The 16042-nt window shown below is 26.7% G+C and overlaps 4 protein-coding genes across 4 annotated transcripts; 2 read left to right on the top strand and 2 right to left on the bottom strand.

The window, feature by feature from the left end:
- Positions 1–2072: 2072 nt before the first annotated feature.
- Positions 2073–5448, bottom strand: LOC108552138 (gamma-tubulin complex component 4-like). The gene is made up of 9 exons (XM_017906546.1): positions 5382–5448; positions 4416–4547; positions 4127–4332; positions 3921–4015; positions 3550–3848; positions 2988–3458; positions 2736–2913; positions 2413–2635; positions 2073–2340 (listed from the first exon to the last, which is right to left on the bottom strand). Exons 1-9 carry the CDS (start codon positions 5446–5448, stop codon positions 2092–2094), a joined length of 1920 nt encoding a protein of 639 aa, XP_017762035.1. The 3' UTR covers positions 2073–2091.
- A 2653-nt stretch (positions 5449–8101) lies between these two features.
- Grip75 (gamma-tubulin complex component 4) lies at positions 8102–10735 on the bottom strand. The gene is made up of 9 exons (XM_017906548.1): positions 10667–10735; positions 10445–10583; positions 10156–10361; positions 9950–10044; positions 9579–9877; positions 9017–9487; positions 8765–8942; positions 8442–8664; positions 8102–8369 (listed from the first exon to the last, which is right to left on the bottom strand). Exons 1-9 carry the CDS (start codon positions 10733–10735, stop codon positions 8121–8123), a joined length of 1929 nt encoding a protein of 642 aa, XP_017762037.1. The 3' UTR covers positions 8102–8120.
- A 1328-nt stretch (positions 10736–12063) lies between these two features.
- LOC108552136 (zinc finger protein 567) lies at positions 12064–14118 on the top strand. Its single transcript, XM_017906545.1, has 3 exons — positions 12064–12084; positions 12327–13836; positions 13985–14118. Exons 1-3 carry the CDS (start codon positions 12064–12066, stop codon positions 14032–14034), a joined length of 1581 nt encoding a protein of 526 aa, XP_017762034.1. The 3' UTR covers positions 14035–14118.
- Positions 14119–14147: 29 nt separating this feature from the next.
- On the top strand, positions 14148–14747 carry LOC108552135 (gastrula zinc finger protein XlCGF9.1-like). Its single transcript, XM_017906544.1, has one exon. It carries the CDS (start codon positions 14148–14150, stop codon positions 14745–14747), a length of 600 nt encoding a protein of 199 aa, XP_017762033.1.
- The last annotated feature ends 1295 nt before the right edge of the window (positions 14748–16042 follow it).

The raw sequence follows: 16042 nt of genomic DNA, 5'->3' as shown, positions 1-16042 counted from the left end.
GAAGCTCGAAACCGAAAAAAAATATCCAATCTCGTTAAGGAAAAAATCACTCTACGCGAATCAGTGGGAAAGTTCAATTCAGAAAGCCTAATTCAAAAACTAGAAGCCAAAAAAGTAAATTACGCAGCACGATCTGACAGCCACTGACACATTAGGCACTATTGTTCGGAAACGCACGCTCGAAACCGAAAAAAAATATCCAATCCAGTTAAAGAACATTCTCCTCTACAAGGATATATAGAACAAACCTAATCAAAAGCCTAATTTCATAAATGGAAACCAAAAATGTCTATTCCGCAGTACGATCTGACAGCCACGGACACTTTCGTCACTATTTTTCGAAAAGGCACACTAGAAACCGAAAAAAGATATTCAATCCCGTTAAAGAACATTCTTTTCTACGAGAATATATAGAACAAACCTAATCAAAAAGCCTAATTTCGGAAATGGAAACCAAAATATTCTATTACGCAGCACGATTTCACAGCCACAGACACTTTCGGCACTATTTTCCGAAAACGCGCGCTCGAAACCGAAAAAAAATACCCAATCTCGTTAAGGAAGAATTCCTTCTACGCGAAATATAGAACAAACCTAATCAAAATGCGTAATTTCTGAAATGGAGGATAAGAAAGTCTATTACGCCGCACGATTTCACAGCCAGAGACACCTTCGTCATTAAATTTCGGACACGAATGATGAAAATCAGAGAAATCGGCACACGATAAAGAGAAAAGCCTAATCAACGCTGTTATACTAACAAAACCTAATCCGAAAGCCTAATTACGGAAATATAAACGATAAAATTGAACTGTGTAGCACGATTTCACAGGCACTTGTACTTCCGTCATTTTACTTCACATGTGCACCTTCACTTTATTTCACATGTGCACCTTCACTTTATTTCACATGTGCACCTTCACTCACCACCAAACAAATGTTCACAGTTATTTATTCTGTTCTTGGTAAAGTTCTTTCAATTTCTTAACCTTGTGTTGTGGTCCTTTCGTATATATCACGACGATGTTTCGAAAGTTTCGAAAGTTGTTTAATGTAATAATAGCTCATACTGCGTATTATTGTTTTTAATTATTTCTTTCGTCAATTACAGTAGATAAAAGACTGATAGATGGTAACAGTACTTCACGAAATGTTTTATTCAGGTACTGAAAGTTTCACTTCAACGCGTGTAAATGTTCCACCATGTGTTACCGGCATGTTGGATCGCGTCGACTGTAAGTATTCTGCGATTGGGCAATGCTGTGCCTCGTTTTCGCGGGAAGATGCTTAGTCTTTGAAATAGCCATGTGGTAAAGTATCGATGTAAAATATCAAACGATGTCTCTTATATTTAATAATATCAGTGAAGCAATTATAAATATATTACTGTTACTTTTGTAGTTGCGTTGGAAAGCTGAAACTTTGGGCAACATTCTTATGTACTTTTCGTACATAATTTAATGCGAATTAGTTAATTATTAATTATTATTTGAAGGATGTGTTGAACATTGTAATCACAATTTAATTTTATTTTATTAAATCATTTATTTCCTGGTGTTTTAAATAATAATACAGTATAATTAAGTTTATATAATATTATTATCTGTATTTAGGTAATTATGTAAATGTTTATTACATTACAAATACAATTATTGAATTATAAGTTGTTATAAAAAGGAATAATTTTTTATAATATATGATATAATAAATTTTAGAAATAAGCAAATGAAAAATATAATTCATTGATTGTTATATATTACACTCATTTAAAAATGACTAAATTTATTTTTCTTTTAGTATTAATATGTATTTCTTTTATATTTATATCTAATAAATTAAGCATAAAATTAAATTTTTCATATTTTCATCATCCAAATAATTTTTCAATTTTAAAATCTAACTAATTATACCAGCCAACATGATTTTGGAGAAAATCGATGAGGAAACAGTGCCAAAAGCAGTCAATAATATACAAGATATAAAAAATAAGTTCAATATGCACATAACAAATAATAATTTTAAAGTAAAATACTATAAATACATTATATGCTTGTACATTATTTATTAGCGCTCAAATAATTCAAATGTTTTTTACATCTTTTTGCTGAACCATCTATTGAAATCTAATCTCAGCAATAATTGAGCTAAATGTTCTCCACTTGGTTGTGCACGTACTCTATTCAGTGTTTTAGTTAGCCAACCCATTAGACTCTCTAGAGTATCAGATAAAGTTTTAAGTTCTTCTCGCTCTGTTAAAAGTAAATTATCTACTTCCCACATCGATGCTTGCAAGATAAAATCATCGCAAAGTCGTAACAAAAGTTTTATTAATTTATTTACCTATTAAAAATATTTACCACATAAATAAGTAGATAAAAATTGTAAAATTATTTGATTTAAAATATAACATACAGGATTTTTTCTTTCTATTGAATTTCCCAATAAAAATGTTTGTGACATAACATTAGCTAAAAAAATAGAATGTGCCTTTTGTACATCTTCAAAATTCCGGGTATTTTTCATATTTGTTTCCATTATTGTATATTGACTTTCTAGTACATCAACTTGTAAATAGTATTGTAAATTATCAATAATAAAAATTAAATTATTTCTTAGCTGAATTACACCAATATCTCTGTAACAATGGAAATTGTTAATATTTAATAAAAATTAGACGAGATAATATCTATTGTATATCTATTACAATCTAATATAATAATTAAATCATATCTTACATGTTTTTATGATACATATGCTCGCTCCAAAGGTTCCACAAATCAATTTGTGTTTTTTTAACCCTCAGCAAAAATTTAAATAATGTATTGTAATCATTTAAAGCAGATGGACTAAATAATAAATGTAGTGGCCAAACGACTTTATATTTTAAAGTAATCATGCCCCATCCACGTCTTTCTATAATATTATACTATATTAGCATAAATTTTATCTACTTAAAAAATATAAGATTAACTAAGAAAATATCATACCAATAGGATCTTCACGTTCCTTCTCAGTAAATTCCATACCTTCCACCTCAATATCTTCACTTTCATCTGCTGGAACTGGTACTATAAAATTAAAGCTATCCATAGCATTTTCATCATTTAAATGCATTTTTCTTAATGCCATTTGAAAAGCTAAATTAATATCTCTAGATGTATGTTGTGTTGGAGATTTATTCAATATATGAGCTGTGAGTCTAATAAATTCAAGAAATAAATCACCACGTCCCATAAGAAAAAAATCTTTTACTAATTTAAGTTGTTGCACAAGTTGTGCTTCTTCAACAGCAACCCTCCATAAAAGTTCTGTTATACATTGCTTCAATTCATCAATTGTACGTTCAAATTCAATAATATTAAAAATATGTTTTTTCTGGAGATTCTGAAGTTTGAGAAAAAATTCATATTCTTTCTCTCCCCATATAGAAGTTTCAGTTTGGTCACTTATAGCAAAATCTATAAACAAATACAAACGTTTTCAATGATTTTAACTCTTGTTTTAAGCAATTTAAAATTGTTTTAATATAAATTAGGCAGTATAAATTACCTTTCTTTTGTCTTGGGTCATTTCCAAACATTATAATCGTTTGACCTATAGTTAAAATTTTAGTTGCTAAAGATGGTCTAATATAGGATGGAAGCATATCTATTTGAACATTATAATTCCACATATCTCCACTAAATTTTGTATCAATAAAATTATTTTTATCATCTACTGATATCAAACTGTTTTGTCTTTCAGATACTTTTTGAATAAAAAACTCAATGTACATATCTTCTATATGACCATATAATAACCAGTTAGTTAAGTGTTTATAAAAAACTATGTGCACACAGTGAGACATCCTGAATAATGCAAAGTAATTAGCAACAGTATAAATGAAATAAAATAAAATAATGCATTATAACTATATTTACTTTTCTATTGCAGATTTCACAGTAGGAATACCAGTATACATATTTTGATGTAAACATTGTAATAATTTACAGCCATGTAGTTTCTGTATACGAATCTGAAATAAATTAAGAACTAAATTATAATAAATTAAAATTAAATTTTCTATTTGAGTATCTTAAAGACCATTTTAGATATTAATTATATCATATTAATAATCCTAATTTACCTCTTTTATAATAGAATTTAAAACAGAAAATAGACACATGTAATTTTGGATACGACAAAGAATTAATGATAATGGAGTATAACTATCACGAAGAACAATATTTTCTAAATCAACAATCTCTTCACGAAAGGGTTCTAAAGCTTGATCCATTCCTTCACAAAGGGCTTGTAAGTATAAACCATGAGGCATATCCTGATTTTGTAAATCTATAATATGTATATAAATATTAATATATTATAAATTAATATATAATATGATATATAATTAAATTTAATAAAAATTTTGATACCTTCAGTAGATTTTAAATTATCAGAAGTGGTACATTCTTGAATAAAGTTTCTAATAATATTGCATTGTTCAACTATATCCAATATTTTCTTAAGTAATACACGTTCTCCAGGATGTAAATATTTTTCAAGGTCTTACAAATTCGTTCCAAGTTCAAGTAATAGCCAGTAGTTCCTTAATGTTTTCACTTTTATTGTAAATTTACGTTGTGAACAATTTGTTATTATCATTAATAGTTTGTTACTAACGATAAGTATTATAGTTTACGTATAATAGTATATGTGTAATTATTACTCAAAATGTTCGAATTGATGCTGATAATACTATTAGTTTTTCATTAACTACAATCTTCTTTGCAATTAATTTACAAATTATATGCTCGGATTATAAAAACAATATCCTTATGAACATTCTCATGTCATTTTTGTTCTTATTTTACTTCTAATTTTGTTCATAATTAATTATTCTGTTGGACCATCGCGCCGATCGTTGTATCGAATCACGTACGTCGTCAAGTAAGTAATAATAACAAACTAATTAGCGCCAAATTATGTGCAAAAATTGTATAAGAATGCTGCGCAAGGAGTCGGCTATGCGATACAGTTATAAAAGTTCATAAATTAATCTCAGAAATTGCATAATTTGTTAATTTAAAATTATTCCCCAATAATTCCCAATCGCTAATACGGTCTTCATACCTTTTTTTATTTGGAGGTCCAGGGGGTTCAACAGCTGGTTATGAGCTTAATTTTGGATCAGTTAAATGATCATGAGCTGATTTGCACTTACCACTAGACTTTCTATTTAATATCGCAGATTCTTCTTCATCTTCCTCTGCTTTTTTGCCAAATGATAAAAGATTGAAGTTACTGTAACAAAATTTTTCATTACAAAGAATAATACTATCATGGATAAATGCTACAAACATATATGATTTTTACTTTATTCCTGTCCTTTACTTCTTCACTTTCCTGTACTATTAATCTTGGTATAATTTCAGAAAAGGGATTGTTCGATAATTCAGCTTTTATCATTTTTGGAGCATAAAGTGGTTTATCATTCTACAAAACACCGGAAATATTATATTTATATCAATTCTTGATATAATTCTTGATACATTTTCTTATAAACATTAAATTTACCTCATCTACAAGTGCTTCTTCAAGTTCAAGCATGTCATATATAATTTCTTCAGTAACATAACCAAAAGTTGAATGTTTATTCTGCAAATCTAATTGAGAACCAAGAGTAAAAAAGAATTGGCAACCATTGTAATCTTCTTCAGCATTAGCCATAGCAATTAAACCGCGACCACAGGAACGTAATCTAAAACGAACTGAAAAAAAGTATTCAATTCAGTTAGAGAAAATTCCACTCTACACTAATGTATAGAACAAACCTAATCAAAAATCCCAATTTCGAAGATAGATGTCAAAAATGTCTATTACGCGTACGTTTTCACGGCTACTGACACATTCGGCACAATTTTTCGAAAACGCACACTCAAAACTGAAAAAAAAATATTCAATATCATTAAAGAAAATTCCACTCTACACTGATATATAGCACAAACCTAATCAAGAAGACTAATTACGGAAATAGAAAAGAAAATGCACTATTACGCAGTACGATTTTACAGCCACTAACACATTCGGCACTATTGTTCGAAAATGCACTCTCGAAACCGAAAAAAAATATCCAATCCCGTTAAGGAATAAATCACTCTACACGAATATATAGAACAAACCTAATCAAAAAGCCTAATTTCGGAAATAGAAGCCAAGAAAGTCTATTACGCAGCACGATTGCACGGCCACTGACACGTTCGGCACTATTGTTCGGAAACGCACGCTCGAAACCGAAAAAAAATATCCAATCCAGTTAAAGAACATTCTCCTCTACAAGGATATATAGAACAAACCTAATCAAAAAGCCTAATTTCGTAAATGGAAACCAAAAATGTCTATTCCGCAGTACGATCTGACAGCCACGGACACTTTCGTCACTATTTTTCGAAAAGGCACACTAGAAACCGAAAAAAGATATTCAATCCCGTTAAAGAACATTCTTTTCTACGAGAATATATAGAACAAACCTAATCAAAAAGCCTAATTTCGGAAATGGAAACCAAAATATTCTATTACGCAGCACGATTTCACAGCCACAGACACTTTCGGCACTATTTTCCGAAAACGCGCGCTCGAAACCGAAAAAAAATACCCAATCTCGTTAAGGAAGAATTCCTTCTACGCGAAATATAGAACAAACCTAATCAAAATGCGTAATTTCTGAAATGGAGGATAAGAAAGTCTATTACGCCGCACGATTTCACAGCCAGAGACACCTTCGTCATTAAATTTCGGACACGAATGATGAAAATCAGAGAAATCGGCACACGATAAAGAGAAAAGCCTAATCAACGCTGTTATACTAACAAAACCTAATCCGAAAGCCTAATTACGGAAATATAAACGATAAAATTGAACTGTGTAGCACGATTTCACAGGCACTTGTACTTCCGTCATTTTACTTCACATGTGCACCTTCACTTTATTTCACATGTGCACCTTCACTTTATTTCACATGTGCACCTTCACTCACCACCAAACAAATGTTCACAGTTATTTATTCTGTTCTTGGTAAAGTTCTTTCAATTTCTTAACCTTGTGTTGTGGTCCTTTCGTATATATCACGACGATGTTTCGAAAGTTTCGAAAGTTGTTTAATGTAATAATAGCTCATACTGCGTATTATTGTTTTTAATTATTTCTTTCGTCAATTACAGTAGATAAAAGACTGATAGATGGTAACAGTACTTCACGAAATGTTTTATTCAGGTACTGAAAGTTTCACTTCAACGCGTGTAAATGTTCCACCATGTGTTACCGGCATGTTGGATCGCGTCGACTGTAAGTATTCTGCGATTGGGCAATGCTGTGCCTCGTTTTCGCGGGAAGATGCTTAGTCTTTGAAATAGCCATGTGGTAAAGTATCGATGTAAAATATCAAACGATATCTCTTATATTTAATAATATCAGTGAAGCAATTATAAATATATTACTGTTACTTTTGTAGTTGCGTTGGAAAGCTGAAACTTTGGGCAACATTCTTATGTACTTTTCGTACATAATTTAATGCGAATTAGTTAATTATTAATTATTATTTGAAGGATGTGTTGAACATTGTAATCACAATTTAATTTTATTTTATTAAATCATTTATTTCCTGGTTATTATAAAAATGTTTATTACATTACAAATACAATTATTGAATTATAAGTTGTTATAAAAAGGAATAATTTTTTATAATATATGATATAATAAATTTTAGAAATAAGCAAATGAAAAATATAATTCATTGATTGTTATATATTACACTCATTTAAAAATGACTAAATTTATTTTTCTTTTAGTATTAATATGTATTTCTTTTATATTTATATCTAATAAATTAAGCATAAAATTAAATTTTTCATATTTTCATCATCCAAATAATTTTTCAATTTTAAAATCTAACTAATTATACCAGCCAACATGATTTTGGAGAAAATCGATGAGGAAACAGTGCCAAAAGCAGTCAATAATATACAAGATATAAAAAATAAGTTCAATATGCACATAACAAATAATAATTTTAAAGTAAAATACTATAAATACATTATATGCTTGTACATTATTTATTAGCGCTCAAATAATTCAAATGTTTTTTACATCTTTTTGCTGAACCATCTATTGAAATCTAATCTCAGCAATAATTGAGCTAAATGTTCTCCACTTGGTTGTGCACGTACTCTATTCAGTGTTTTAGTTAGCCAACCCATTAGACTCTCTAGAGTATCAGATAAAGTTTTAAGTTCTTCTCGCTCTGTTAAAAGTAAATTATCTACTTCCCACATCGATGCTTGCAAGATAAAATCATCGCAAAGTCGTAACAAAAGTTTTATTAATTTATTTACCTATTAAAAATATTTACCACATAAATAAGTAGATAAAAATTGTAAAATTATTTGATTTAAAATATAACATACAGGATTTTTTCTTTCTATTGAATTTCCCAATAAAAATGTTTGTGACATAACATTAGCTAAAAAAATAGAATGTGCCTTTTGTACATCTTCAAAATTCCGGGTATTTTTCATATTTGTTTCCATTATTGTATATTGACTTTCTAGTACATCAACTTGTAAATAGTATTGTAAATTATCAATAATAAAAATTAAATTATTTCTTAGCTGAATTACACCAATATCTCTGTAACAATGGAAATTGTTAATATTTAATAAAAATTAGACGAGATAATATCTATTGTATATCTATTACAATCTAATATAATAATTAAATCATATCTTACATGTTTTTATGATACATATGCTCGCTCCAAAGGTTCCACAAATCAATTTGTGTTTTTTTAACCCTCAGCAAAAATTTAAATAATGTATTGTAATCATTTAAAGCAGATGGACTAAATAATAAATGTAGTGGCCAAACGACTTTATATTTTAAAGTAATCATGCCCCATCCACGTCTTTCTATAATATTATACTATATTAGCATAAATTTTATCTACTTAAAAAATATAAGATTAACTAAGAAAATATCATACCAATAGGATCTTCACGTTCCTTCTCAGTAAATTCCATACCTTCCACCTCAATATCTTCACTTTCATCTGCTGGAACTGGTACTATAAAATTAAAGCTATCCATAGCATTTTCATCATTTAAATGCATTTTTCTTAATGCCATTTGAAAAGCTAAATTAATATCTCTAGATGTATGTTGTGTTGGAGATTTATTCAATATATGAGCTGTGAGTCTAATAAATTCAAGAAATAAATCACCACGTCCCATAAGAAAAAAATCTTTTACTAATTTAAGTTGTTGCACAAGTTGTGCTTCTTCAACAGCAACCCTCCATAAAAGTTCTGTTATACATTGCTTCAATTCATCAATTGTACGTTCAAATTCAATAATATTAAAAATATGTTTTTTCTGGAGATTCTGAAGTTTGAGAAAAAATTCATATTCTTTCTCTCCCCATATAGAAGTTTCAGTTTGGTCACTTATAGCAAAATCTATAAACAAATACAAACGTTTTCAATGATTTTAACTCTTGTTTTAAGCAATTTAAAATTGTTTTAATATAAATTAGGCAGTATAAATTACCTTTCTTTTGTCTTGGGTCATTTCCAAACATTATAATCGTTTGACCTATAGTTAAAATTTTAGTTGCTAAAGATGGTCTAATATAGGATGGAAGCATATCTATTTGAACATTATAATTCCACATATCTCCACTAAATTTTGTATCAATAAAATTATTTTTATCATCTACTGATATCAAACTGTTTTGTCTTTCAGATACTTTTTGAATAAAAAACTCAATGTACATATCTTCTATATGACCATATAATAACCAGTTAGTTAAGTGTTTATAAAAAACTATGTGCACACAGTGAGACATCCTGAATAATGCAAAGTAATTAGCAACAGTATAAATGAAATAAAATAAAATAATGCATTATAACTATATTTACTTTTCTATTGCAGATTTCACAGTAGGAATACCAGTATACATATTTTGATGTAAACATTGTAATAATTTACAGCCATGTAGTTTCTGTATACGAATCTGAAATAAATTAAGAACTAAATTATAATAAATTAAAATTAAATTTTCTATTTGAGTATCTTAAAGACCATTTTAGATATTAATTATATCATATTAATAATCCTAATTTACCTCTTTTATAATAGAATTTAAAACAGAAAATAGACACATGTAATTTTGGATACGACAAAGAATTAATGATAATGGAGTATAACTATCACGAAGAACAATATTTTCTAAATCAACAATCTCTTCACGAAAGGGTTCTAAAGCTTGATCCATTCCTTCACAAAGGGCTTGTAAGTATAAACCATGAGGCATATCCTGATTTTGTAAATCTATAATATGTATATAAATATTAATATATTATAAATTAATATATAATATGATATATAATTAAATTTAATAAAAATTTTGATACCTTCAGTAGATTTTAAATTATCAGAAGTGGTACATTCTTGAATAAAGTTTCTAATAATATTGCATTGTTCAACTATATCCAATATTTTCTTAAGTAATACACGTTCTCCAGGATGTAAATATTTTTCAAGGTCTATAGTCTAAAAATAATAAATTTCAGACATTAATAAATTATTCAATTTAAAATTAATTATAATATTAAGAAATATAACATTATAATCACATCTGATTCCAATATTTGTAAAGCATTGGTTGAACATCCCCACAATGATAATAAAACTTCGTGTAACATTTTATCAGTACTTTTCCACTTAATGAAATATTACTTTTTCATATCAAACTATGTTACACGTAAGTACAAAATGTAATATACAAAGTACAATACAAAGTACTATATAACCTGAATTCAAGTGTCAAAATTAATTGCTTTTAATATAAAAATATGACAAAAAAATATTGTATTTATTATAAGTAGAAAAAAATTATACTTTTTGATCTATCCATTTCTTGTTCATATTAAATATTTCATTATAAGATTAACTGTCAATGTCAGTACATTTTATACATTTTATTGATGTGTTTTTATTTTCGTTTAAACATTTGTTTCGAATTATACATGCACATGTATATACAGATAAATCATAACTTAAAGACTATCTTCTCATGTAATCTACTTTCGATTGAAAACGTGTATTTATTAGTTTGCATGAAGAAGATTTAGATAGCATGATACAATTAAGCATAAACAACTTGGTAGACGTCATTCATGAAATACAAAATTATATTATTACTATTGAGAAAAATATTTGGTAGTATTATAAAATAATAACTAAGGTTAATAAATTGTTTTCTAATTGTAAATGACATTTAAAATATCTAAAAATATTGTAATAAATTATGCATTATTTATATTAAAAAGATGATATTTCTTAATTAATATAAATAATTACATTTATTTGTCATTTCAGTATAGAGAAATAACCTCAACTAAACACTCGTTAAAATTATGTGTAAGTATATTATTAGTGTATATAGTATATTTTTAATAAACTTCAAAGAATTATTCAATACTATAGTAAGATATAGGAAAGCACTTATAAAAACAATACATATTTTTATATGACAAATTCTCTTTACTGATAAATTTTTCAGAGATTCAGTTATGGATGCATCAAAGAATATATTTATATGTCGTTTATGTGGTGTAAATCTTGCAGATGGAAAATATAAAAGTATCTTTGAAGGATCAACAGATTTAATACATAAAATAAAAGAAACATTACCAATTTCAGTATGTTAATATACGTAACAGAAGTTAATGTATCAATTTCTTTCTGAAATTTAAATATTTTATTTATATTTTATTTATATCAAATTCCTAAAATATTTTGACAATTCAGCTGTTTAAAGATCACATGAAAAAAATATGAAGAATTTATTTTTGTTGATTTTTTAATTTTGATATTGTTTGGTAATTAAAAAGGAAAATTTTGTTATGATATGGTTAAAAAGAGGCAGAATTTTTAAATATAAGCCTTTTAAAAATAAGTGGTAAATCAACAATATTTTACAAAAAGGTAATGATGTAACTAATCTTATGACAATCAATTTTTTTGAGACATGCTAGAAGATGGAAAAAATGTATATTTGATTCAAAAATAAAATGGACAAACACTTTTATATAGGATTACTTAATGGGTATTTTGAATTTGAAAACATCTACTACATAAAGAGATAAGAAATGTGATTTACGATGTTTTTTCTTGTGGTCTTTGTTTTGTATATAATTTTTATATATATAAAACAAGATATTTATTTTTTATATAAATGTATTATTATATAAAAGGATTTTAAATTAATATTCATTTAAATGATTTTTGCAGATATCTATTGATGATAATGGTTCAAAGTATGTATGCTTGCCATGTTATGATAAAATCATTTTTTATTACAAATTTATTCAAGAGGTATTGGAATATTCTAAGAGATTAGAAAATGCATCACAAATAAAATCCTTCTTTGATCTGTCTAAAGAAATAACAAACTTTTCACAAATTCATAGTGATGCTGTATATACATGCCCAAATTGTAATGTAGATTTAATGATTTTATTAGTCAGTAATCCTCAAGGCTGTGATTATACCTTCCAAATCTCATTAGCTATGATAAACCATTCTGAAAAAAAACATATTATAAAAGAGAAAAATATACAAATACATAAAAATATAGTACATAATAATAATGCTAAAAATAATGTACATTTAAAATATGGAAACAAAGCAACAATTGCAGAAGACATTGAAAATATACCTAATCAAGTAAGTCTAACACTACCTGTCTTGCAAGAAGAAAATTTAAATTGTATTGATGTATTATCTGAAAAACAAAACTCAGAAATTGGAATAGAGAAAAAATTAAAAAGAGAGCTTAAGGAATTAAATTCTTATGATTCTTCTGTTCACTTATCAAAAGTATCAAAAATGGAAGAGATATCATATGTGTCTAATGAGAATTTGCTGAATTACAATTATGATTCTGCAGATCCATTAGTGAAAAATGAGCCTGAAAGTGATAATACATATTGGTTAGATAGTGAGACTGACTATAAAAGTGAAAAAGATACATATATAACCAAATCACAAGATATTATGCTTGGAAAAGATAATGCACAAGATGAAAATGATATATATAAATCTTGTTTGAAGTATGTGTGTAAATTATGTGGAGCACGTTATCTTTCACATTTGAAATATGAATTTCACATGGAAAGACACAAATTAGATAAAATAGATAAGTATGAATGTACATTGTGTGATAAAGAAACAAGTACTGAAAATTTATTATGGGATCATTATTTTCACACACATAAAAGTTTACAACGTTATATTTGTATAGAGTGTGGAAAATTATTTACAAAAAGATCTAGATTAAATGGACATCAAAAAAATTACAAACATTCTGGTGTAAAACAAATTCAAGTTGGTACTAGCGAAGATACTATTAGTGATGATATTATACAGAAGGCAATAGCAACAACAAAACAGGAAAAAGTGTCTATAAATTGTAATCTTTGTGGTAAACTGATTTCAGACTTGGATCCAGATGCTATTAATGACTTAGTGACATGTGCTACTTGTGAAGACTCTACACTTTCTTTAATGATAGATGGAAATGAAACAAAAGTTATCTCTCCACGTCAATATCATTGCTCTAAATGTCCTAAGCATTTTGTACGAAAAGAAAGACTAGAGTTTCATGAAATGAGACATAATGAAAATATGAATGAATTTATTTGTAGTACTTGTGGAAAAGATTTTAGAGCAGAAAATTCTTTGTATGAGCATTATCTTTTTGTTCATAAAGGAGCAAGGCCTCACATTTGTGAATTATGTGGTAAGTCTTTTCAGTTGAAAGCTAGATTAAAAGAACATCATCGAATTCATACAGGTGAAAGACCATATCAATGTGACATCTGTGGTCAACGATGTAGAACTACAAATGCTTTGAAACTTCATAGAAAAATTCATTTTTCTTATAATAGGTATACTTGTAACATATGCAATAAATCATTTAGTAAAAAGCAGAATATGAATGAACACTTAGAGAAACATTGGAAAAATGACAAAAGTGTAACATTACCGCAATTATTTACATGCCCAATTTGTGTAGAAGATTTTCCAACATATCGTATGTTGAAATACCACATGGTAGAAGTTCATGAAATAAATAATCAAGACCCAATTTTGACGAAACAAAAACCATGGTATGAATGTGGAGAATGTCATGAAAAATTTAAGCATCAAATGTCATTAAAAGCACACAAAGAAAGAGTACACGAAGGGAGAGTAGATCCGATTTATCAGTGTGACATATGTAATGCTACATATAGAGTAAAACAACTTTTAGTAAATCACATTAAAAGTAAACATAATGGTGAAAGACGTTATAAATGTGCACAATGTGAAAAGGGATTTAATGATACTAAGTCTTTATATAATCATGTATTATTACATACTGGTAAAAAACCGTTTGTCTGTGAATATTGTAATATGAGTTTTAGAAGAAAAGATTCTAGAGATCATCATCGTAGGAAACATACTGGTGAACAACCTTATCAATGTCCAGATTGTGGTGAATCATTTTCTACTTATAATAATCGATCTAAACATCGAAAACGAGAACATGGCGAAGGTGATCCTGAATGTCCTGAATGTGGGGAAAAATGTAATAATCAACAAGAAATTAGAATACATTTAAATAAACATCTAGGAGAAAAATTAAAAAAATTACAAAACAAAATCTGAAGAGATATAGCTTATATATCACACAATTTTTAAACAAATGCTGTGGAACCTCGATTATGCAACTGATTATTTAAATTAAAATGCACTAATTAATTATAATGTAGAAAGATCTTATTTATTATAAGTTATATTTATTTACAAAGATTTATTTATTATTGATATTTTACACATAAGCTTTTTATTATGTCATTCTTTTGGATATCCATCTTTGATTAATTAATCAAAGAATATAATTTGAAATTAGAAAAGTATTGTAACAGACATTTTAATTTTTGACAGTTTCATTATGATTTCATCAAATTATTTTAAATTAATTATTTTTTATTTAAAAACAGAGATTCCTTTATTGGTTTTTAATCAAAATTAGATATTGTTCTTTAATAATATTTTAAAATATTTCTTTGTATATTATTTCATAGAATAAATATATTTATATTATATAACGGAATAATAAATAATATGTTGATGTTTTATTAAACAAACTCTTTCTTGTATTGAATATTTTAATGTGAAAGTTGATTAGTTTTTTGTATAGAACTTTACATAAAATTGTTTTTATCTAAAAAAATAATTTTTTTATTATGTTCATTCAGATAAAGATGATATTATGTTCCTAAAAATACTTATCAACTTTTATACAGACCATTTTTCCAATCAAATTTAAATAAATTTATATGTAAAACTTTCATTTTCATTTTTCTTCAATGTACTTTTCTTGTAAAATATTTAATGTAATATACAACAGATAGAAAAAATTCATTCATAATTCTTTAATGATTTAATAAAAATTCAACAAATGTTTCAATCATTTCAATTTAGTAACACAGTAGTATTTGAGTAGCTTTACTTAATTTCTTTGTTTATGAACATAATGATATCTTATTATAATTCTCTTTAGATTCAAGTCTTCATTATGTATATAATATTTTATAAGATAATTAAGTTTAAATTAAAAACAATATATTGTAACTTGTTGCAAACATAGTACCTGAAACTATCTATAAATGTATTGAAGAATAAATTTCAGACTTTGAAAATAAATCATTGTTGAAACTTTAAATATTAAATATAAAAAAATTATAAAATAAAGAAGTTTCAAGGCTTTACTATAAATAAAGAAAGATTATGTGTATTTGTCAAATTATACTTTTGTTAATGGATATTGATAATTAAAAAAATCATGTTTGTTCTGATTTGAAAGCATCTACAAAAGTTAAAACTACTTAATAAATTATTTTGTGTATTATTTTATAATAATTATTATATAATAAATAAATTATTTTTTTCTTCTTTTT

Source organism: Eufriesea mexicana, unplaced genomic scaffold (assembly GCF_001483705.2).
Source record: "Eufriesea mexicana isolate 0111107269 unplaced genomic scaffold, ASM148370v2 scaffold5604, whole genome shotgun sequence".
Taxonomy (NCBI): domain Eukaryota; kingdom Metazoa; phylum Arthropoda; class Insecta; order Hymenoptera; family Apidae; genus Eufriesea; species Eufriesea mexicana.
The sequence above is the reverse complement of the archived record's forward strand: the minus strand, read 5'-3'. Positions and strand labels throughout refer to the sequence as shown.